This window comes from Notamacropus eugenii, chromosome 7 (genome assembly GCF_028372415.1).
Source record: "Notamacropus eugenii isolate mMacEug1 chromosome 7, mMacEug1.pri_v2, whole genome shotgun sequence".
Classification (NCBI taxonomy): Eukaryota; Metazoa; Chordata; class Mammalia; order Diprotodontia; family Macropodidae; genus Notamacropus; species Notamacropus eugenii.
Window position 1 is genome coordinate 1,154,407 of NC_092878.1, and position 24,586 is coordinate 1,178,992.

General features: G+C 39.0%; 1 protein-coding gene across 2 annotated transcripts in view; it reads right to left on the minus strand.

Annotated features, from left to right (window-relative positions):
- TMOD3 (tropomodulin 3) overlaps positions 1 to 24,586 on the minus strand; it is a 70,122-nt gene that overhangs the window by 40,522 nt on the left and 5,014 nt on the right. The window contains exons 1-2 of one of the 2 annotated variants that reach the window (XM_072622751.1): positions 13,038 to 13,055; positions 5,079 to 5,273 (exon numbers count right to left, since the gene is read on the minus strand). In XM_072622751.1, coding sequence (XP_072478852.1) covers positions 5,079 to 5,204 — 126 coding nt within the window. In that variant the 5' untranslated portion in view covers positions 5,205 to 5,273; positions 13,038 to 13,055. Of the gene's footprint in view, positions 1 to 5,078; positions 5,274 to 13,037; positions 13,056 to 24,586 lie in introns of those variants that run through there. The other variant, XM_072622750.1, reaches the window with a different exon arrangement.

Consider the following 24,586-nt stretch of genomic DNA (forward strand, 5'->3'; position numbering starts at 1 on the left):
AGTAACAAGAGAAAATCATAAAATTTTAAGCTGTACCAAAGGTGGAAGCCCAGACTTGGCGACCTATTAAAAATCATAACTGAGACACTGAGGCATAATTTAAGATATCTATATCTGCCCCAGACTGCCCATTTTATAAGTATTCAAAATGACTGGTTAATGACCTATGAAAGTCATAACAAGAATACTGTGACCCAGGACATGATCAATACACAAACTTATGTTTGGGCATAATATTGGCTTAATGCCCAAGCTCATTACTAGCAGAAAACCAAAAATATCCACCAAACAGTAGTGCTGCTTTCTCTAATTCCTCCTCCCTTTGTCTGTTTTCTATACCAAGGGGATTCTGGGAGTTCTTTTGCAGGATGCACTGAACGGTCTGGCAGCTGCCCCACACTGCCCGTTTTGTCCAATGGCTGATTAAACTACTACCTATAATCAGTCTGGAGATCCTTGGCCTCCTCCTTTGGTATCAGAAAGAACACCCATGGTTATGGGGGAGGGGCTCCCCAGACAGGGGAATTCAGGACCTTATCCCACAGTACATGCGAAACTCCTGTCAAGAAGAGCTTTGTTTTCATTGCAATAGGATTCTGTTACAAAAAATACTTAAACGATAGACCAAGCCATTTGCTTTTGAGTAAATGTACTGTTGTAGTAGATAATACAGTCAAAAAAGATCTCAGCTGGCAGGAACAATGGGTGTTTTAAAGCAGATAAATGGGAACTCCTGCATTTCAATTCAAACTGAGTATGGGAAGCTGCCTCCAACTTCAACGTGTGATGTCCAATAAAGCTAATGTGATTTTACACTACAATTTAGAGAACTCCAGAACAGGACAAGTAACAATATCACCACTCTCTGTATTGGTCAGACCACCTCTCAACTCCCTTTTGGCCACCATATTTTAAGAGACACACTGAAATACATTCAGAGGAGAAGACCAAGATGGTGGGAAACTCAAACTACGTTACACTAAGGAAATACTGAAGGCTTTGGATATGTAGGCTTGAAAACAAGACAGCTCAAGGGGGAAATATGGCCATCTCCAAATATGTGAAGGGCTGTTATGTGGAAAAATAATGAGTCACATTCTACATAGATCCAGTGGAAAGACTAGGGTGGAAGTTATTTAGGAAAGTTTAAGGTAAGACAATACTTCCTAACAATTAGGACTATCTAAAAATGGAATGGACTGATTCATATCCAGGCTTTCAAACAAAGGCCAGAGGACCATACTTGTTGAGAAGAGGTACAGTGGACAGAGCATTAGGCCTGTAGCCAGGAAGTTCAAATCAAGCCTTGGATGCTAACTAGCTATATCAATGCACAAGTTTAATTCTTTTAACTTAAAACTCTCTGTGCCTAAGTTTCCTCTTCCGTAAAATGGGATATTAATAGCATTTACCTCTCAGGGTTGTTGTGAAAATCAAATGAGATAGTATTCATAAAATAAAATATAATAAAACTTTAGTTTGGGACAACTAGGTGGCACAGTAAATAGAATGCCGGGCCTGGAGTCAGGAAGATCTGAGTTCAAATCTGGCCTCAGACACTTATTAACTGTGTGACCCTAGGTAAGTCACTTAAACTTGTTTGCCTCAGTTTCCTCATCAGTAAAATAAGCTGGACAAAGAAATGGCAAACTACTTCATTATCTTTGTCAAGAAACCCCCAAATGGGGTCACATGATTGAAATGACTCAACAAAAACAACCATTTATAAAGCACTTTGCAGATCTTATAGCACTACAAAAGTGCCAGTTATTACTATCATATTGAAGAGGGCATTCACACTTTCCCAGACAATCATCATGGTTCCTTTTAAATCTAAGTTTCTATGACTCTACTGCTGATGATTGTAGATTTTGCAAGTGGACTGACAGCACGGCTGCTGTGAGTGCGTTCGGATTCTCCTAAGGAGCCCATAACGGGCTATTTATCAGGTTCCACACACGACAGTGCAATGCTATAAATGCCCGGAGGGAATGGAATCGCTGGGCACAAGGGAAAAAGTGCAGGCAGGAGGCAATCATTTGAGACCTGCTATCTGCTTTCCCTACACGATGCTTTCAACTAGTACAGCCCAAGAATAGCCATGAGGGATGAGCATTATGAATTTGGCTCTCAAATGACAACAGAATAAATTGTCTTTCTAGGATCTTACCAGTACATCATGGGGACAGCTAGAAGTAGTATCCAACCCTTTTAGAAAAACAAAGGCCTAACAGAGGCAGTTGCCTCTCTGTTTCTAGGCTAGAATAGCCTAGAGAGAGATGACAAACAGAATCCACTCAAGAAACAAAGAGCAGGACAGATGATGCTTTGCAGCACATCTCAATGACAGTGGTAATACTGGTCCCCATGGATTCTAACAGTCAGTAGGTATTTCTTCATTAAAAAAAAATCATCACTTTTTAAAGAAAATGGCTGACCCACAAAAACACTTATTGTACCGGATAACTCACTGTCGAGAACTCTGCGGTCCCCGTGGGCCATCTGCAGTGACCCATAATGAATTGCAATTCTATTGCAAAAGTTCTTGTTACAGAGTAATTTGATTCTCTTAAGGAAAAAAAAGTTTTAACGCCATTCCTGATGCCACATTGCATATGTTGGGGGTTTTTTCCCCCAAACTCCAACTTCCCTCTAGAATTTTGAAAAACAAGAGAAGAGAAGGCCAATGCCTTTCCAGTTAATAACGTAATTGGAGACATACAACATGTGCACATGAGAAAGATTCTGGAATGCTTTCAAAGCAAATCAACAAAGTATGCAATCCTTCACGTATGAAGCCATCACGGAAGGACATGTATTTTAAGCTGTTTTGCAGCACGACCAATATACTTGCATGGATTTCAGCAGTACTTTCTTACCAGGTTCGTCCCCTAGTGAGACACATCTGTGAAATGGCTGGTTAGGATCCTAGTTTAGCTGTGTGAGTCTGAATCATGAAAGAAATCACAGCTAACTGGCTTTCACGGGATATGAACCCTGAGCAACATGCTCTAATTAACCAATCTAATCATAAATCAAAATTAATAAGTAGGTTAACTGTCATTAAGATGGAACTCCTGGGAATTTTTTTCTCGTTCTTTGTGAGTTATGACACAAGCTGATGCACAAACGTTCTGTGCTTGTGATATAACTACTCTGAAATGGGCAATGAATTAGTAAACTGAAAATGGGAGGGAAGGGGAAGAGAAACTCCCATATTACAAACAGTTGTTTTGTACAATCTTTCTTAACCCACTCACCTTCCATTTTTTTCCCCTACCTCTTGGATCCCTGCTAGGAGAAAGTAAAGCTAGTGGTAGTTTTACTTTTACTTTTACTGGTAGTAAAACTTTAATATGCTTTCCTGGCTAAGGCAGCTGGGTCTGCTATTACTCTACCTATGCCTAGGTAGTGCTGAACTGCTTCTAAGCACCTCTTCCTATGAACAAAACAAACAAATCACAAGAATCTGGCGTTCCTATGACAATGCCAGTTAATCACTCTAGAATCCAACTCCCAGTGAAGTGAAGGAGGAGATGGGGACAGAGGGAGGGCAAAGAGGAATCTGCCTTAACTTGTAAAATAGCATAACACCCTTTCTTTGCTAAATGTCATGGAATAAATCATGCTCTTCAAAGACTCAACTAGCAACATGTAGGTGAGGAAGTCTAAAAAAATACTATATACACTGGTTGGGAGTCAAGTCTTTCTATCTGAGAAGTAGAATGTAATTAACAAATAAAGCTTAGGAGTATCCATTTGGTATCAAAAACTACTCTACTACAATGTGTGACTGTTAAATAGAAATAGGCTATAGAATTAGAGCTGTAAAGCAGGGCCTCTAATCCAACCCTCTCATTTGATAGATGGGGCACTGAGGTCCAGAGACGTTAATAAATTTACCAAAGGTCACACAGAGTCAGGCATGACCCCAGGTCCTCCAATAGCACTCTTTCCATCGTACTATCTTGGGATGACAGATTTCTCATAGTAGATTATTCCAAGCACACAATTTCAGTGCAACAAAATAAACACCACATTATTACTGCAGGGCAATCCTCCAGACTAGAATATATGTGTTCTTATGAATTTTTATCATCACAGAATTCATCATGCAAGGATTTTATCTACAGTATTTATCTAAACAGATTACCTAAGTGTGGAAAAACAAAGGTCAGTCTTAGTAAAAATACAAAAGCAAGTAATTTATTCCCAAAAGAAATATACATGTGGTAGTGACTGGAGCAGATTATTTTTAATACCAAAGTTTTACTAAGTAAAAGTCAAAATTCATCCTAAATAAGCACGTAAAATTAATGTCCCAGCATACAGAGTTATCATTAAGTAATACTCAGTAAGCAAAGTAAAGCAACTTAGAAAGGAACAGAATGTAATTTAGCAAACAGCCATTTCCTCAAGTACATCACTCACCTCTAAGGAAGTCCTAAGGGGTATAAATCTAAATCAAGATTGGCACAGAGTTTTTTACTTTAGCCACAGGCCACTTCTAACCCAAAGAAACCCATGGAGACTCAGTCAGCTTCTGGTCAAACGACAGATTTAGGTTTGCTCTAGAGCAGACTCTGCGTATTGTTAAAGGTCCGGTTCACTTGGAGCTCTAGGGCTACCTGATGCTTGTTCAAAAGATGATTTAAAATTAATCATTTTGTCCAACATTCTTCATTATACAGATGTCCTAATGGAGGGTCAAATAGGGCCTGTCAAAAACTCTCTGGGAGGCAATAATCCTAGTAGCAAAATTGTTTTGGATAGAGAAATAGCTTTTGTGAATTTTCATCTTACAACATTCCAGGTTACACCCAACCTTCTTGTTTAGTCAATAAACACTTCACAGAGGACATGGCATTTCAAGAGGCTCTGAAGACAGGGATCTGAGGAGATCATTTTGGATACAAGTACCAATGTCGATAAAGGCAAGAACAAAGCCTGTACTGGCAAACAGTGAAAGCACAGTGATTTCTATATAGAAGAGGAAAAAGCTGGAAAGGAAGAAGGGACCAAAACTGTATCTGAATGAAAAACAAGATACTTTTATCCTCTCTCTTAGTAACACCCACCTCAGGATCAAGGTCATCAAGAACAGTTTCCAGCTGTTTTAGTTCAGTCTCTGAAAGTTTACCAAGGAGTTCATCTTCATCAAGATCCTTGTACTTTTCCAAGTCCTTTCGGAAGGGAAGTGCCATGATTTGTGGAGGAGAGGGTCACGCAATGCTGGCCACGTTTATAAATCAGATGTGATTTCTTTCGTGAAGCTGTGAGAAAAGTGACGGTGTTATTATCAACAGTATCTGCTTAAATCCAACAAAATCTAAACATTTTAGAAGTTTGATAATAAAATATTTGTTTTCATATATACATATCTTCAACTTCAGGTCAAAATATTCATAAAATCTATTATGAGTCCAAAAGCGTCACTGTCTTTGTGGTAGATAAATATTGCTGAAGCAGAGCGGCATCAATTATTTAGCATCTAATTATCCTGTTAGTGGATTATCAGAGCTCCTTGTTCACCTCTGCTCTTCTGCCATCTAACTTTGGGATATTTCTCATTTCCATCAAAAAGCAAATAAAGAAAGGAAAATAGACGTTGTCAGTTAATTTAGCTACATTTCTGATGTTCTAATAGGTTTGGAGAACAAAATGGAACAGAGTGAAATAAATGTTTATGATGGAATTGCATATAAGCAACACAGTGCAAGGGCCAGCTGAAAAATAAGACAGTTTTCTGCATTCAAAGAATTTACAATCTAGTAATCAATGTAGTTTAACTGTTGCAAGAAAAATTCCCTGCTTGGTAAAACAGATATATTTCAACAAAGTTTTCCTTAAAGTAAATTTCTGCCAAATAATTTTTCCACTTTCATTATGAAATAAGTCGTGCAGAAAAACAATTTGGTCCCAGGTCATACTTAATAACATAATTGTTTTTTAAAACTGCATATGTAAAGTGAAACATTTATGACAAAATATCAGAAATACTTAAAAAATGTTACATGACTATTTTAGTAAAAGCATTAACGGTTTCTCTAGTTCTCATTTGTATTATTCTGGTTTCCATAGTGGGAAGAAGTACAGTAGAATGGAACAGGCACTCTAGGCGGGGAGTCAACAGACAGCCCTGCTAACATTGGTGTAAACAAGTCACTTTCCCTCTTGGGCTTCCATGTCTCCCCAAAATGGGGATCGGCCACGTGAGTTTTAGGGTCTCTTCCAAGGCTAAAATTCTATGATTTACAAGAACAATGTCCAGGCATAAATTCTAAAGCTGTGGTGATTTGGCTAAATATTTCCTGATTTTAAAGTGCTTCAACATCTATCTTAAATCTAAGATTAATTTTAAATTCCATTATTCTTTTTTTGTACTTTTACATCATTTTAACGTACTGACCTCTTTCTGAACACAGCGTGACGTCTGTTGAGTTTGTTATAGCATCCTTGGTTGGTAGGAGATATTACACAAAGTCAAAGACTCAAATGTCTAAGTTCTGTTTAGCAAGTGAAGCTCACCAGGACATCTACTGGCACATTGTGGCACGGCAAACAAAGTTTTACATTGCTGTAATGCTTTCCATAATTTTTGGTCGCTGTTGTCCTGTACCCCTTCCTGTTCTGTGCATATGGTTTTGTTTCTTAGAATCTTGTAACTCTGAGTGCTATCTATCCTTCCCCACTCCAAGGAATAGAAAAGAACCAATTGTGTTTGCTACAGAATAGATGCATGCAGACATATTTATACAGCCAGAGGAATAAGTCAGGCTGCTCTCCCGGGTTAGATCTTTGTGTATTAGAAGTTTATTTCATCTGCCCTAAGTTGGTATTTCCAACGTAGAATTGCAAAGTGGGGTGGGAACCACAAGGAGTTCCATAAAGCCTTCAATTCCTCACTTGAGGAAAACTGAAGACCATTTTCCTAGCACTGGCTCCAGTAAGCGGTTATTGTCCTTTGTTTTTTGCTTTCACTCTTAAAAACCAGCAGAAGTTTCCCCTCTTTTCCCAAAAATGGGGAAAAGGGACTAGACCTGTGATTTCACTGGCATACAGAATTCCCAGATGAGGAAATTCATTCTATAAAAGCAGTCCAGAACCTTTTCTGTAGCTTATAGTCTATGTTCAAATCAGAACTTGAATCCAGGTCTTGCTAACTCAGAGTTCAGGTCTCTATCTGCTACGCAACTCTGCTAATAATAACATCACAGGTAAGAGACCATTTGGGCTCAAACGGTCATCATACATCAGATCCTCCACATCACTTTTGTCAGGCAATCTTAAGTAAATTAGGAAATATTTCCGTCCCATACTCTCACCTCCCTCATCCAATTACTGTACCCACAGATCTCAAAGTGTAGCTTTGGAAACAAAGGCAGTAGATAACCCCATGCTCCCCGCCAGTCACTTTCCTGGTATTCCCAAAAAGGAAGGAGCATCTCTAATATGTGTCAGAGATGAGACTTTCCTATACAAAAAGAGAAAGCTGGGAAGCTATTTATAAAGCTATGACACCACTCCTATCCTGGGAATTACCATACCTATCACACCAACCTGGACACACATTTGGAGATACGAAGCATCACATCACCATATCCAGCCAACTGAGAAGAATATCCTTTATTAAATCTTCTTCAGATACAAAAGTTTTGTGCATGCATTTCCTTTTCTGCTACCTAGTGTTCATGCTTAGGTTATCATATAGCGATTCATTTGAAGAGGCATTTGTTACATGAAAGAACTGAAATGAATAACTCAAATTCAGGGAGTTCTCATTCAAAATGTTGCTATGAGTGGTCATAATTTAGACATGGCATGGTTGTAATTATGTATCAAAGTAAATATCTGTCACCTAGATGACTAAACAGTTCACTTAAACACAGACTATATGTAGTAGAGTAGACTAAAACTCTGGGAGACAGAAAGATAAGGAGCCACGCCCTCCAGAAATTCAATCTTATAAACAGTCTATTTCAGATACTGCAACAGTGGCTCCTCCTATTCGTCTGACTACCAGCTAAGGTCCAATAACAACAAGAAAAAGGGGAGACTGCTTCTGTACCTGTACTGTTACACCTAAATGGTTTCTTTATAACAGAAGATTAACACGGCATTGGTCTGCCTCCCCAACAAACAGAAAGGAGAAGCAGTACAAAAAAGAACCTGATGTTAGGATCAAGATCTATATCCTTGCGATTATCTACTTATTATTGGACATTAAAAGAAAGAAAATGTTATATTACTTTTATTATTTATTTGAAAAACAGTTGAAGTTGCTTTTTTTCCCTTTTAAGGCAGTAGGACAGCATTTCCTCTGAGTAATACAAACAGAATATAGTATTGTTTTAAGTTAATTGTAACTTAAACTCCAGTAACTTTTGTCAAACCTGTTTTGTTACGTGTCTCTCCATTTCCTCATCATTTGACTCTCAATTCATCTTCTCTAACGTCATATATGTATTTATTTCTATCTCTATACTGTATCAACTCTCTTTTCCCTAACAATTCCTTTCTGCAATTTCCTCAGACCTAACTCATCAATCTGAGTATATACAGAAGTATTCCAATTTTAGCATGCATAGGGCCCCCACGTATATACACTAAAATATGACAAATTACTATGCAGAAATCTTCCATAACATGTTAGAAAAGTATAACGAATAAATTCAATGTGTATTTTCAAAGGACTCGCATAATATAATTTGGCCAGAAGGCAAGAATATATTCCAGTATAAGAAATGTGTTTCCCAACTATCTGCATCCTGCTAAAGCCCAACTGGTAGCCATCTTGCCCAGTGCCATCCAAACAATTATCAGCCATTCCTGGTTTTCCTCCTGGACCTTTTTGCATCCTTTGACACAGCTGAGAAGGACACTCTCCTCTCTAGGTTTAGGAGACACCACTCTTTCCTGGTTCTCCTCCTATTGATTTGACCATCTTTTCTGTATTTTCTTTACTGAATTTTCATGTCTCTCATGTCTGCTAACAGTAGAGGGGACTACGAGTCTGTCCTAGGTACTCTTTTCTCCCTCTACACTACTTCACTTGGTGATCATCAGCTCCTAGGGTTTTTAATTATCACTTTATACGAAGATGACTCAGGTCTACTTGTCTAGTTTACCTTCAATCTGGTATCTCCAACTACCTTTTAGTTCAAAACAAAAGACATTTTAAATTCAACATGTCAAAAATGCAATTAATTTTCTTTTCCCTAAACCCTCCCCTTTTCTGAACTTCCCTATTACAGTCAAAGGTTTCACCATTCAAAGTCAAGCTTTCAATCTAGGAATTATCATCAACTCCTTTCTCTCAGCTAAAATCTACCCTTCTGCAAGAAGCTTTTCCCAGTCTTCCTTAATCTTAATGCCTTCCTCTGTGATTACCTCCAATTTATATTGCATATAAATTGCTTGTACATAGGTGTTTGCCTGTTATCTCCTTCATCAGACTGTGATTTCCTTGAAAGCAGGGTTTTTTCCCCTTCCTTGTATCTACAGCACTTAGCATAGTGCTAGCACATAAAAGCTCAATATATGCTATCTGACTGATTTATTAATAGACTGATTTGATAACTGTTCCTTTGTCTTCTCCATGTGTTACTATGATCATTTTCCTTTCTCTCTAAGAAATGATCGAGGGACCTCAGAGGTTAACTACTAATCCAACCCATATTTGGGCACGACTCCTTTGTACAACAACTTCAACAAGTGGTCATCTAGCATCTCCTTGAAGACTTTCAGTGATGAATTAAATGCCCTCCAAGGGTGGACCATTCCACTCTTGAAAGCTCTAGTTACTGAATTTTCTCTTACATGAAGGCAAAATCTACTTTGTTTCTCTGCAATTTCTACCTAATGATCTAATTCTTCTTTCTGGGACTAAGCAACTCATATCTAATCCCTCTTCCATAAGAGAGTTCCTTCAAAAAGTTATAGGATCATAAGATTTAGAATGGGAAGGAACCTTAAGGATAATGCTGTCCAACTCCTTCACTTGACAAAATTCACTGATTTGATGTTAGGAGAGATGAACTCACTTACTTAAGTTTACAAAAGTGATTCAAAAACACGTTCAAAATTTTAAATAAGTCCTACTTTTACTACACCCAGCTGCCTTTCCAATTACTGACAATAATCATATTCCCTCTACCCCAAGATTTCCTTTCTCCAGGTTAAACAATTCCAGTTCTTTCAACTGATTCCAATATGGCATGTTTTCCATTCCTCTCACCATCATGATAAACCCTCTTCTGAACAGTTTCTAGCTTGCCAATGTCCTACCTAAAATATGTAACACAATACTGTGGATGTGGTGTAAACAAAACCCTCTTCACCATGGACAACATAATTCTACCCAATGCAGCCTAAGATCATTTACAGACCAGTGCTTTCAGCTGAATATTTTTAAGTATGACTGATGGTAATTTAATTATATTCCTGAACAATAAGCTTATTTTTCTGCCATCTGGAAAAGGTCTCCATGATTCTTACATGTCGACTACTGATAACAATAATAAATAAAACAAGTTAGTAGACAAATTAAATTCAGAATCCAATTCTACTGATTCCTAGTTCAGCACTCTGAGAGTGGTATGTTTTAGAAAGAAGGTCTTTCTGGTAAAAAAAAAACACACAAAGGAGAAAGAAGACATTTGTATATATACAAATACAAAGGGGTGGTGAAGGAAGGGGTAGTAGAAATGGAAGGACAATGAGAAGAAACTAATAAGCTGTTATGGGTATATTGTACCAAGATAAAACAGCTATACACGTTTCGTTTGGTTTTTAAAAATTGAATGCATAATATTTTTTCACATGCTCCTTCCTAACTTCCTTCTGGTACTACCATCATCTCAATGACACAACTCTGAAACTTTCTAGTCATCTCTGATTCATCCTTTTCCATTTCCTAGATATAGACATAGCTTCAGTTGTTGTTGTTGAGTTGTTTTAGTTGTGTCCATAACACCATTTAGGAATTTCTTAGCAAAAGTGCTGCAGTAGTGTGCCATTTCCTTTTCCCTTGACATCCTTGAAAGATGCAAAACCAGAGCAAACAGGGTTAAGGTTGCCCATGGCCATAGAGCCAGTAAGGATCTGAGGCTGGATTTGAACGCATGAAGATGAGTCTTCCTGATTTCAAGTCCAGTGCTGTATCTACCCTGATACAGCTTTCTAGTTCTAAAATCTATGTTTTGTGAAAATAGGCCACTCGAATTCATCCTCATCATCAGTGGAGCTGACATCATAACAGACTGAATTATCGGAAAATTAGTCTTGTCTGATGGCAATTAAAAACCACAACAGCAAAATCAACTAAAAAAGGTATTTTTACAGTCTTAAAGAACAAATACTTTATTGATGGTAATACCAAAATTCAGGAAAAAATAAGACTTTAAAAAGAAAAATTTTAAAGCATTTCATTATAGAGAGTAAAAAAGTAACAGTCACTATCTCTACAATATTTCTAACATTCAATACCAGAAATCAAACCTGCAATCGATCACATGCTGGTTCTAACATGAATGTCCAGCAATCATCACTGCAATTTCTGTAAGTGTCAGGGCTAAGGGTAAGCTATTCAATAAATGAATTTGCCAATAAAATTTTAAAGAAATTCATTCCCATTAACTTAAGCACTGTATTCCAGTGGATGAACTCTGAGGTATATTTTAGTTCTAAATCCTATGACTTCATCTTGTTATTTAAACACGTGGAAGCTATTAGGAGCAGATGAAATCGCTGAAATGCTTATGATCAATCGACTGAACTACAGAAGCCCCGTTATCTGTTGAAATGGGAAGGATTCTTTCACCTTCCAACAACTCCTTAAGTATCTGCCCTCAACTTACTGTAGTAAAAAAGATAACCAAATCATCATTCAATTTTCTCATAGCTGAAAAATTTATCTAAAAAAACTATTAAGAATAAATAACATAAAACACAAGATTCACGATCTGGGTGAGGAGCTGTCCGACTCACTCTTGACGTCACTTTTCACAAATCTGAGTTATGATTCTGTAACAAAACAATGAGATGTTGATTGTTGACTAATGGAAGTTGTTGTGTGCACTGTCAACATAATTCAAACAGAGCCAAAGATCTTTTCAAAGTGGGACTTGTACCTGCACATCCTCATCACAGGACACACGTGCCTTTATATCAAAGCACTGCCTGACCAGTAATCAGAATCCCATCTCGCTTTTTATGAGGTTGTTGCCCACTCTCGCATAATGATTCCTTAAATATAACTTCTCTAAAGCAATGACTATCGAAGTGGAATAGCCAGAATGGGGGGGCTCGTCCAAAGGCCAGGACACCTGGATAAGGACTGAGAGGAGATCACAGATAGAAACGTTTACTGTGAGCGACCTTGCTGTCCCAATTCACAAACTACAGCTTAATGTGGCTGCTGTCGTCGCCACCACCAACATAGATAAACCTGATCACCTGAAAGCATAGATGAAAAAGAAGCGAAACACGTGCGCGCGCACGCGCACACACACACACACACACACACACACCTCCCTCTTAAATATCAAGTCTCATTGGCTGGTTTCTCCCTCTCAAAGATCCAGCCCCGTACGTACCTCCACTGATCTAATCTAGCTTCCTATGCTATCAGCTGAGTTTGGAATTGAGATAGGAAACCTTTATTTCTTTCTCAACTCCTTTGATCAATGGAAGCCCTACCTACCTATCCTAAGAGGTGCTTAAACTTCTGGGACATTCCAGGATCTTTAACCAGTTTGATTTCTGGGGTTCAAAACGCTGCTGCTCTGAAACCCTACTTAACTGCCCTCTTCTTTTTCTTGGTGTTCAGTTCTACCAATTTCTTTTCTCTCCCTTCTACTCCTGTAAATTTTTCTCTTTCCCTTCCAGACCATAAGAGACCCTTTTCTAAAGATTATTTAAAAGCGGAAAAACAATATATGCAAATTCACAAAAATATACCAGGGAAATATAGTGAAAAATAGGCATAAAGAAATTCAGCAGTCTCAGATTGAGATTAACTCTAACCTAATCCTTACCTCAAGTTCCCTAGGCCTAGTTTGGCCTATGTCTTTATTCGGACCTGGAACCCAAAGCTGCAGCATTCAGTTTCCTTGTGTTCCCAGATGAGACTGAACTCTTCTCCTAGACCACCACCAAGATGATGTGGGGACTTTACAACCTGGATAATTATACCACTGTTCTCAGCCAATCAGGAAGCATCCTGACTGCATGACTGGCTTTAGGTGCTACACCCAAATAACTATATAATCACCCTGCTAACTAACTTCCCTTTCCTCCCTAAGATATAAATAAGGAAATAAAATAGGCAAATAACCACATGGTTGCCATCACCTCAAAAACAGAAAAAAAATTCAAGTCAATATACAGAATGAACATCCCCAAACAAGCTTTTTTTTTTAAATACTCTTTCCCCTTTCTCAAATATTTTGCCCCATCCATTCCTTGACAAAAGTCCTGAAAAAGCTGTCTGGGAAGTAAGAAAGTAAGGAAGAAGTTTAGGTGGAAGGAAGTTATTGAGGTAATCAAATCATTTACAAGAATCTTTCACGAAAATATGTAAAAGTCCTCAGTCTTTTAAGGACATGAGTATGTCTACCGGGTGAGAGAGAGAGAGTGTGAGTGAGTGAGTGAGTGAGTGAGTGAGTGTGTGAGTGTGTGTGTGTGTGTGTGTGTGTGTGTGTGTGTGTATGTTGGGGGAGCAGGATTAGGGATGAGGATGGAATACAAATATATACATACATACATATATATATGTATTCCGTTCCTTCCTTCCTTTCCTTCTCTCTCTCTCTCTTCAGCAGCCAGGCTGCTTCCTGTTTGTCTCCACCCTTCACCCCACAGATGGGGCCCCACTAAAGAAGACAGAGCCATGGTACAGTCATGACCTAACCCAGTCCTAGAGGTATGTGGTAAATGCCACAGGGATCACAACACTGGCACAGTTCTCTCTTTCAATGAGCTGTTTTTCTACATATTGCTTAACTGACCGATTAACAGCTTAGAGAAACAGATAGAAAAAAGATATTTTAAATACTTAAGACAGAGTGAGAAACACTTTGGGTTAGGTGGCTACTGAGCTGTCTTTTTTTTTTTAACCTGTGTTAATTAACTTTAAGAGACCCTTTCACCAATAAGACTGTGGATAAACCCAAATGTGGGAAGGGGAGTTTTGCATGAAAAACTTATCAGTGTTCCACCAACAGTCAAAATGTTGAATCTATTTCAATGCATACTGCAGACTAATTGGAGACTTTTTTTCCCCAAACAGGAAGTATCATAATGACTCATGCTTCTTTATAAAAGAATTCTCTTAATCTACCAAGTCAATAAGTATCAGGCTATAGGCAAAGAGCCGAAAATAAAACAGACCAGGCCTAAAAGAAACCATGCCTTGAATAAGCAGGCCTTCTCCACTGCAAAGAGAAAAGTAAAGAATACCCTTTTTTTTTGCTTCACTTTTACTTTTTATGATCAAAAAACACCCACTGATTCCTAAATTACTGGTGCTCCAACACAAGTTTTCGTTTCATTTTTGAACTAGTGACAGAAAGAATTCTAGGCTTCTCTTCTTCCTACACTTTGCATTAGAATAACAGTCACACCTGTGTGATCTTTCTGCATCACTGCTTCTCAAACTGGAGTTAACTGGAGTGGGCCAAGACCAAGTAAAAACCTGCTTCATCATGCAGCTGCTTGGAGGAACTGAAAACCTAACTGAGTTCTTGGTTATCCAATCCAATCTCACCTGGACCCCTACATTCATTCTCCTCTGATTGACGTTAGCCCCCTCATAGCACTGCCTTCTTCCATCTCCCTTTTCAACAGAGAATGACGCCTTCTGTTTTACTGAGAAAAAAAGCCATCTACCTCATTTCCCTCTTCTCCACTACCTCAAAACCTCTAACTCTAAATCGTGCCTCTCGTTCTCCCTGGGGTCAGTTCTGAGAAGGAGGCAGCCCTTGTGCCCATCTATGCCAAGAGCTTGGCCCTTTGTGTTCTCGTGCCTCTTTCTTTCCTCTCTAATCTATCCATTCCTTTCCTGCGCCTAGAAACATGCCTTTAAGACCTTCATTCTCATGTCCTACTGGTCTATACATTTTCTTCCTTTCATAAGCCAACTCCTGGAAAGGATCGTCTTTCCTTGTTGCCTGTTTCCCACTCCCTTCTCAAACCTCTGCAATGGCTGCTGACCCAAAGTTCTTCTGAAACTGTTCTCTCCAAGATTATCTCCACCCTTCAATGCTCCTCTCTCAGTACTCAGGCTTTCTAGGGCATGACACTGACAACTGCCTCTTCTTGGACACAGTTTCTTCCTTGCTCTATCTTGGTGCTCCTTCCATTTGTCTAACAACTCCTTCTCAGTCTCCTTTGTCAGATGATTATTCATTTTACCGCCCTCCAAATGTGTTCCCCAAAATTCTCTAACCTTTTCTCTCCATATATACTTGTTTGGCATATGGGTCCAATTATCATCTCTATGCATGACTCTCATATCTTTATATCCAGCCCTAATCTCTCTCTGGAACTCTGACCCGGTAATACCAATTGCCTGCTAAATTGTACCCCCTAAATTGTTCCACTGGCATCCTTTAACTCAATTTGTTCAAAATGTAATTTACTATCATTTTTCTAAATCTAACCCTCATCCAAACTTCCCTATTTCTGCCAGGCACGCCAGCATGCTGCCAGCCACCGAGATTCACAAATTTGGGAGGCAATACTGACTTTTGTCTTTCCATCATTCCTCCCACCCCCCATAACCAATTATTAGCCAAATCTTGTCAAGCCCATCTCCACAACATATCTCTCATTTGTCCCAGTTTATACCATGGTTTGGGGACTCATCATCTTCAATCTGGATTACTGCAACGAGGTAGCAGAATGGAAAGACTACTGGATTTGTGATCACAGGGACTGGGAACTCTGCACATGTCATTGATTTTATGTGACCTGAACCAAATCTTAACCTCTGGGTCTCAGTTCCCTCATCTGTAAAATGATGAGGGTAAACTAAATGACTTCTAAGGTCCCTTCAAGTTCTCAATTGATGATTCCTAAGTCCAGTCTCTTCTCTAATCCATTTTCCACAGAGTTGCCAACATGATACTCCTAAGGCACAAGTCAGACCATGTCACTCCCTGCTCAAAAATCTCAAGCATCTAAAATACAAACTTCTCAGCCTGGAATGTAAAACTCTCTATAATCAATCTACCTTTTTAGACTCTCTATTCAGAAACTTGACATTCCAACCAAACTGGCCTAATAGCTGCTCCCCGACTTCACGAGTTCCACCTCCCTTCTCCACATATTGGGCCGGTTGAGGCCCTGTGTCTGGAATGCACTCCAGCCTCACCTCTCTTAGAATCTCTGACTTACCTCAAGACTTGGCTCAAATACTACCTCCTTTATGATACCTTCCTGCTCTCTCTAGCTGTCTGTGCTCTTTTCCTCCTCACATTATAGTTCTCTCTGTACCTATTATATTCCCCTAATAAACTATAATATTCTCAAAAGCAGAGGCTGCTTCACCTTTGTCTTTGTAACCCTAGAGCTTAGCACAATGATTTCCAGAAAAGCAGGCTCCTAATAAATATTTATTCAATTCTAATGTTAAACAGAAGAGTGTATCCTGCTTGGTTAAACTTCTGTGAACTTTCACTTATTTATCTAGGAAACAGGGATAACAACTGCTGAGCACTTACGGGCTAGTGCAAGGAAAGAGTTTCACAAAACTTGAAGTGTTATAGAAATGTCAATTAGCACATTATTATTACTTCCTCACTCTTCTACTGACATATTATGGATGTCCCATATATGCTATATCAACCTAATTCAGGTCTTCATCACCTCTCACATGGATTTATTGCAATATTTTCCAAAGTTGTCTGCCTGCCTCAAATCTCTCCCCTTTCCAATCTACCCTCTAACAAGGCTTATCAAAGTGATTTTCCTAATGTGCAAGTCTCACCATGCTATTTCCTTACTGACTGGTTCCTACCTCCTCTACAATCAAATAAAATCATATCTGTAAAGCACTTCCTGGTGCCAATCTAACTTTCCAACTTTGCTATACGTTACTCTCCTATCTACACTCCATGTCTCAATCAAAATGGCCTTCTTGCTCTCCCTCTCTCTGTTTCTCTCTCTCCCCCTCTGTCTCCCTTCCTCTCTCTCTCTCATCTCCCCCCATCACCCATTTCTGGGCCTTTGCATGGCCTATCTCCCATGCTTGAACTGTACTCCTTCCTCATTTCCAATACCTAGAATCCTTTGTTTTCTTTAAGACTCAGCTCAATAACCACCTTCTAGATGAAGCCTTTCCTAATCTCATCAGGTGCTAATGCTCTCCTTCCATCAAAAAACCAAGTCTGCATTTATTTTGTACATACTGATATATGTACATTTTATCTCCCCCAACAGAAAATAAGCCTCTCAAGGGAAGGGACTGTTACATTTTTGTGTTTGTATGGCAAACACCTAGCACAGCATCTGACACTACCAGGCACTGAATAAATTTACCAGCTGATTGATTTCTTCTGGTTTCTCCTATTTAAAAATAAGAACATAGGAAAGATCTAATTTCTCTCCCTCATTTAAACATTTCAAAAAGACTCTCAAAGAAAGGAAAGAGGTTTTTGAGCTTTAGAATAAACAATGTAAAAGAATTTTAGAAGAAGGATCTTGAGATCAGAAAAGGGGACTTTGGCGGATAAGGTTTTTTTAGGTAGTTTCAGCTTCTAGAGGTACATTTTGAAGAGCTACTATGCTGCACAGTCATCCATATCCTTTCTCCAAACTGTAAAACTCACCAATCCTTTACCTTCACCATTTTTTCCCATCTCTTCATTTCAGAACCAAACTTCCCACTTTCTGCTCTAACATTACCACATTTTTAATAATGCACTGTTTTCAGGATCATACCGCCAATGTGGTATAATAATAAACAGTGATTTTATGAAGAGATCATTTGGCATAAAAGAGTCTTTAAGGAGGATTTGTGAACTTTCCCCACAGAAAACTAGCACCAACAAATAAAATTACTTTTTAGTTATACAATAACAAATTTCCATTTCTGAACAACTTCGAAGAGGACTTCTTTAACAGAATTTTGCAAGTGAAGATGGGCCAAGTACAAGATACCAAGACTTTTTGGAGGAAGGATCTGAAGAAACTACTTTAACTCATTGCTTCAAAGCAATGTGTTTCTGAATCTTGTAGGGAAAGACCCCAGGATGAGACCTCTACAGCTAGAGAGGGGTGCGAAGAACTGCAAACAGCTGGCTCTGCTGAGACTCTCCCCTTTGACCACACAGCAACTCCCAGACTCTTAAGTTCTCTTTGCTTCCAATTTATACTACAAATATTTGCTAGACAAATCTTTAAAACAGTGCTTTTAACATGTATCGCTAAAAATATTTAATAACTTCCTATCCCATAAAATTTAATATCTTTGCTGATTCTGGTTTTCAAGGCCCTTCATAATCTAGACCCACCCTACCCTAGCAAACTTTATTTCCCACTACTCCCCACTCCAGTTTGGCTGGACTCACAAATGCACTATGCTCATTTCATTCTCTGTCTTTTCCTTGGTCATGCTGTTTTCTTACCCCAATTCTACCTAGCTCAAGTGCCACTTCCATGTAAACCTTCCTTTCTTACTCCCTGATCTTTCTCTCCCCAACCAGATTGTAAACCCTTTGAGGGAAGGAACTCTACTTTCCACTTTAGTACCCCTCCTCCCCCAGCTGTGAACATATTGCCTAGCTCATAGGAAGCACTAAATACCTACTGACTGACTGAATCCCATAGAGGCTCCAATGTAGTTAGGGTATCTCACCCAATGCCAGACGCCTGAGAATCTGTACCACTAGAATCAGGATAGTTCAACTGAAACAGTATCATCTTCAACATCACCTAGGGTCTTCTTAACTTGTTTTTGTGTCATGTACCCCTCTGGCCTATGGATCCCTTTTCAGAAAAAGGTTTTTAAATGTATAAAATGCATAGGTTCCAATACGAAGTAGCATGGTATGGTGGATAGAGCTAGACTAGTTATCAGGAAGACCCAAATTCAAACCAGGCTCTGACACACATTGACTGTGTGAACACATAACCTCTCAATGCCCCAGCCTACTGTTTAAGTTTATAAGCTACACAACAGTCACCATCTGCACTGGTACAAGACACATGGAATTTTCTTACCAGCTATTCCTTATACCAATACACAAGTTATAATGAAAACAATTTCTTGGCAAATAAGATGGATAAAAACTTGTTATGTATAATAAAAAAATGAACCAGTAAAAAGTCACACAGGTAACACTAGTTCACAATGGTCAAAGGATATGAATAAACAATTTTCAAAAGAAATGCATAACGTTAACAACCACTTGAAAAATGCTCAACTTCATTAATAATCAGAGTTGAAAATCAAAACAACCTTAAGGTACCCATCATACCCATTAACTTGGCAAAATATAAATAAAAGCAATGAAACTCTGTGCTGGCAAGACTGCGTCAAAACAGGGACACTCATTCTCTGCTGGTACAACTCACAGAATTTTTCCAGTATGCAAGCCAAATTAAAATATAATCATATCTTTGGACCCAGTAACTGCTTCATTAGGGATATGCCCCATAGTTTGCACATGCTATTGGATACAGTCAACATTTTGGTTAATTTTGCTGAACTGCTCATCCCCCCTCTCCACCTTAAATCTTAGTTACAAAAGAAAAAGTTTATTTAAATAATATTCATTAAAAAAAATCAAAAGCAGATACAGGACAAACTATGATCATGTAATGAAAAGTAAATGAAAATGGACACAGAAATCCTGATGCTTTGGATATCTTCGAATATCAATATCTTTGGAGATATTGAAAAAGTGTTTCAATACTTTATGCACCGAAACTAATTAATTTAAATATAAAGTTCTGTAGCAGGTGTTGTTGTTTGCATTGATATTTACTCTAGAAAATCCAGCTGTCGTCCCCAGGGCTGCTCACAAATAATTTCAGATAATTAGGGGTACATGGATGGCAGAGCTTAATGAAATAACAATACAAAAACTGGAATACGAAACAAAACCTTTTAAGAAGCTGAGAAAATGTTCTGAATCAGTGGGATAATATTTGAAAATTACATTCAAGTCAGCATGGATTTACTGTTCCAGGTTTCAACTTGGCTCCTACCCCACTTTTTAACCTGCCCAGATCTCCATCTTAAAAACAAAACAAACAAAAACGAAACAACAAAAACCCTTTCACTTAAACCTGCCATTCCCCGAAGCTATCATCATCCTGTCTTTCCTTCCCTTTCACAGCCAGACTACCAGACTCACTTGTTAAGCCCTTGAAAACTGAATTTCAACCCTACTCTTCAATATAAACTGCTCTCTACAAAGTTTTCTTTTAGTTACTGAATCTGATGACTTTCCTTAGTCCTCATCCTTTCTGACCTATCTGGAGGTTTTAACGTTGCTGACCAGCCTAACCCTTCCTCCTGAATACCCTCCCTGCTGTCTCTCTTAGTTCTCCTATTTCTGATCATTCTTTCTCAGTCTCCTTGGCTGGACTGCTATCCATTTCTTTTCCTATATGTGTGGAAGTATCCTACAGTTCTGTCCTTGGTGCTCTTCTATCTAATGGTTTCATGGGTCTAGTTGTCATCTTTATAAAGATTAAACCAAGATCCACGTATTTCATTTTTCTCCTAAGCTCTACTTCTATATCATCAAACACCTGCTGAATATTTCCTTCAAGATGTACCAGCTATCTCAACTTGAGCTCGTCCAAAACAAAACTTACTTTCTTTACCTGAAACATAAATCCTCTTCTTAAAATCCCCATTTCTGTTAAGGGGATCAGCATCCTCCTGGTTATCAAGATTCACAACCTCTAGATCATCTCCTTGACTCTTTCCTCTCTTTCACCTTCCATGACCTGCTGGCCACCTAGTTCTCTAAGTTCTATCTAGCATGTCTCCCATCTATCCTCACCCTCCTACTCACATGGACACAACCCTCATTCAGTTCCCTTCCACCTATACTATAGCAGTGGCCTCCTAATTAATCTCAGTTCCTTAAATCTCTCCCCCTTTCCAATCTCTTAACCACACAGTGACCAAAATGATGTTCCTAAAACATATGTATGACCATATTATTCCCCTGCTCAAAAAGCTTCAGTGGTGCCCTATTACCCCTAGGATAAAAGACAAATTCTGTGTTTGACATCTAAAGTCTTTCACAATCTGAATCCAACCTAATTTTCTTGAATGATATTACAAAACTCCATCTTACACATGCTATATTCCTGTCAAACTAGCCTCCTTTCTGTTCCCCATATACAACATTCCATCTCCCACCTCCAAGCCTTAGCACAGACCATTTCCTTGTATCTTCAGTGTCCTCTCTCTTGGATTCCACCTCTTGGAATCCCTAACTTCCTTCAATATAGGGAGGGGCAAAAGACCACAAGGTTTTAATCTCTCCTTATTCCCAAGGCCACCCTTGTCAAGGTAGGTTCAGCTTCCTCTTTAAGCTTTTCCAGAGGAGTCTTCCAGGTTTTTCTGCAAACCCTCTGTGATACTAATCTGGATCTCTACCTGAAGTTGGAGAAGCAGCATGGCGTATGAAGAGAATGCTGGTCTTCAAAGTCAGAAAGACTTGGGTTCAAATCCCAAGTCATTCAGGCAACTCTTTAAGGCACTAATTTTTTGTGCGTTCCACAGATGGACCTCCCACACTGATGAACTCATACGGCCTTGATTTACTGATCTGAGTTTGAAACTACTTTTTGTTTTCTTTTGTTTTTCCTGAAAGTTGAAAAATTCACCTGGTTCCTAAGTTTTAGGATGAGCTCCTAGATTCCAATTTGATGAGCTGCCAATTCCTCCATTCCTGCCCACTTAATACTGAGGGACTTTGGGCAGAAAGGATTGTATGCGAGAGGTTCTTTAAAGAATGGCAGCAACATTAGAATGAACAATATAGAAAAGTAAATCTAACTTTGTAAAAACCCCACAAAACTGAAACTGCAGCTTAACAAAGATTTTATTTTTAAATGGAGCTAAACTACTTTAAATAACTGCAACTATTCACTAATCAGCCCCTCTCTCACCCGGCCTTCATTTTCCCCATTCACTTTCCTACATGTTTCCAGGAGCCTGTGACCCACAGTGGTATTTGTTGGTTGCAAATAGTTGTTTATGGAGTTCTATTTGCATCAGTCTGTACTGGACATACCTGAAGTAGCATCAGATTAAGAAGAGGTTGCTGAAAGGAATCTAAGAGATAAACTAGGCCAGTTTATAAGAAGAGCTAGAATTTAGTATAGAATGCTTTATAAATACTCCATTCTGTTGTCACAACCACCCCAGGAGGAAGGTGTTTTATCATCATCTTCACTTTGAAAATGAGGAAACTGAACTGGAATGGCCCACTACACCACACCTGCTATAAAAGGTCATCCAAACCCCACTGGATGGTCTCTAATGAAAGAAATAAGAAAAGAGAAAGAAATAAGGAAAGACTCAGAAGATCTGGGTTTGAGTTTTAGCTGAGACATTTACTAGCTGTGTGCTGGAGGCAAGCCATCTCTCTGAACATCAGTTTCCTAGGCTATTCAGATTAGGGTCATTGTGAAGAAAACATTGTATCAACCTCATGTAAATGCAACTTACTTTGTCTATGTATCCTATTATTTGTCATTTCACTGGAAGGAGGACCTACCATCCGTGAGGACATTTCAGGGAACCATGTCATAGAAATGGACAGGAGCAACAGAAAACCAAGTTTTTCAGCCAAGCCTCTAGAAACTGAAGAGTTTGCAAGCTGGAGAACACTAAGCCAAAATGTACAGGAAAAACCCCAGATCCCAGCCTTCATCTGGGTAAAAAGACAGCTATTTTAAGTACCTCCTTCCCTTCGCTGCACAGGTGGGGAACTATGGGAGTGGAATACTGCATATACTACCAGATGTGACTGAAGTATTAGTTGGTTAGTTCAGTAGTTATGTAGTTACTCACTATGCTGTGCTTTTTCCTCTTTTTTTTTTAACCTGTTACAAGGATGGCTTGCTGGGTAGGGGATGGGGAAGATATATTCAGAAATGTATGTCATGAAAACACATCAATAAAAATATTAGCAACAGTTAACAAGAATTTGTCAAGCACTTGGGTACCAGGCACTGTGCAGCTAGGCGATGTAGCTGGAGCCAGGAGGGCTTAAATTCAAACGTGGCCTCATACTGACTAAGGTATTTAACCTCTCCTTGCCTGTTTCGTCAACTGTACAATGCAGATCACAACAGCGGAAGACTGTGAGGTAAATGAAACAATATTTATAAAGCACTTAACACAGTGCCAGGCACACGGCTATCTGACATTTATTCCCTTCCCTTCCCCCGTCCCCAAGGATTTCAGGTACAAAGGGCAAAGCCTGCCCTCGAGGGGCTTATGAAAGGACAAGTGAATGACTAGGTACAAATAAGATATGATGAGAGTATATGAAGGTACTCTGAAAGGGGAAGGCATTAGCATCTGGAGAGAGCAGAAAAGGCCAATTGCAGAAGGAGGGGAGCTTTGAAGTAAGCCAGAAAAAATAAGACAACAGAACATTTCATTTATGGGACACAGTCCATGTTCCAGACACCCCCAAGTGAGCTATGTAGCCTAAATAGGCTATAAAAGCAACCTTAATGCTGCTAACTTGTTTTCCCTGGAAGAGTTTTCATAAACTCTAGTTGAGTGTGTGGAGAGAAGTAAGGTGTAAGACTGGAAAGGCAGAGAGGAGCCAGGTTATGAAGTTTTAAATACCAAAGAGAGGGATCTTATACTTGATACTGGAGATAACAGAGAGCCTCTGAAACTCGCTAAGATAATATGGTCAGATCTGTGCTATCCAGGGATCTAATGTTGCTAACCTGTTTTGGTGACCCTACCTAGGGGCTACTTTCCTTCCTTTATTGCGAAAACACTCCCCATCGATTATTATCCTTCCTCATCTCCAGCCTCATTTTTTCTTCAAAGATCTTTCAACCTAGATGTTATCAATATACCAAGAGGGAAACAATCACTGATTATTAATCAATCTCTGCAACAAATAATGAAAAGCACTTCCCTCTGCTCAGTAGAGGCAGGAGGGCCTACAGATGTAAAATATGGTATATACTGTCAGAGAAAGTGACTGGTTTTGCTCAACTGTTTTTCTTTGTAACAAGAGAGGGTTTGATGAGGGGAGGGGCAATTGTGATATAAAAACAAAAATGCATCAATGAAACTTTTTTTAAAAATTGGTATCTGAGTCAATGAAATGTAAACTCAGAGTGCTGCAAGGAAAATGAGTAGGTATGAACAGAGCAGGCTAATAAAAGCACGACATACAGCCAGTGGCTGCTCTAAAGCTTTTCAGCTGAACAGAGATTTCCACCAGGCTGTTATTGGTAAAACTCTAAGGAACATCCGGGGAATGGAGAGGGTTCCTCCTTTTCGGGGCTCTCTTTGGAATACTACCACCACCACCCCCTTTCTTCAAAGAGTCACTTGGAGTAGGAGTCTGGTGATGGG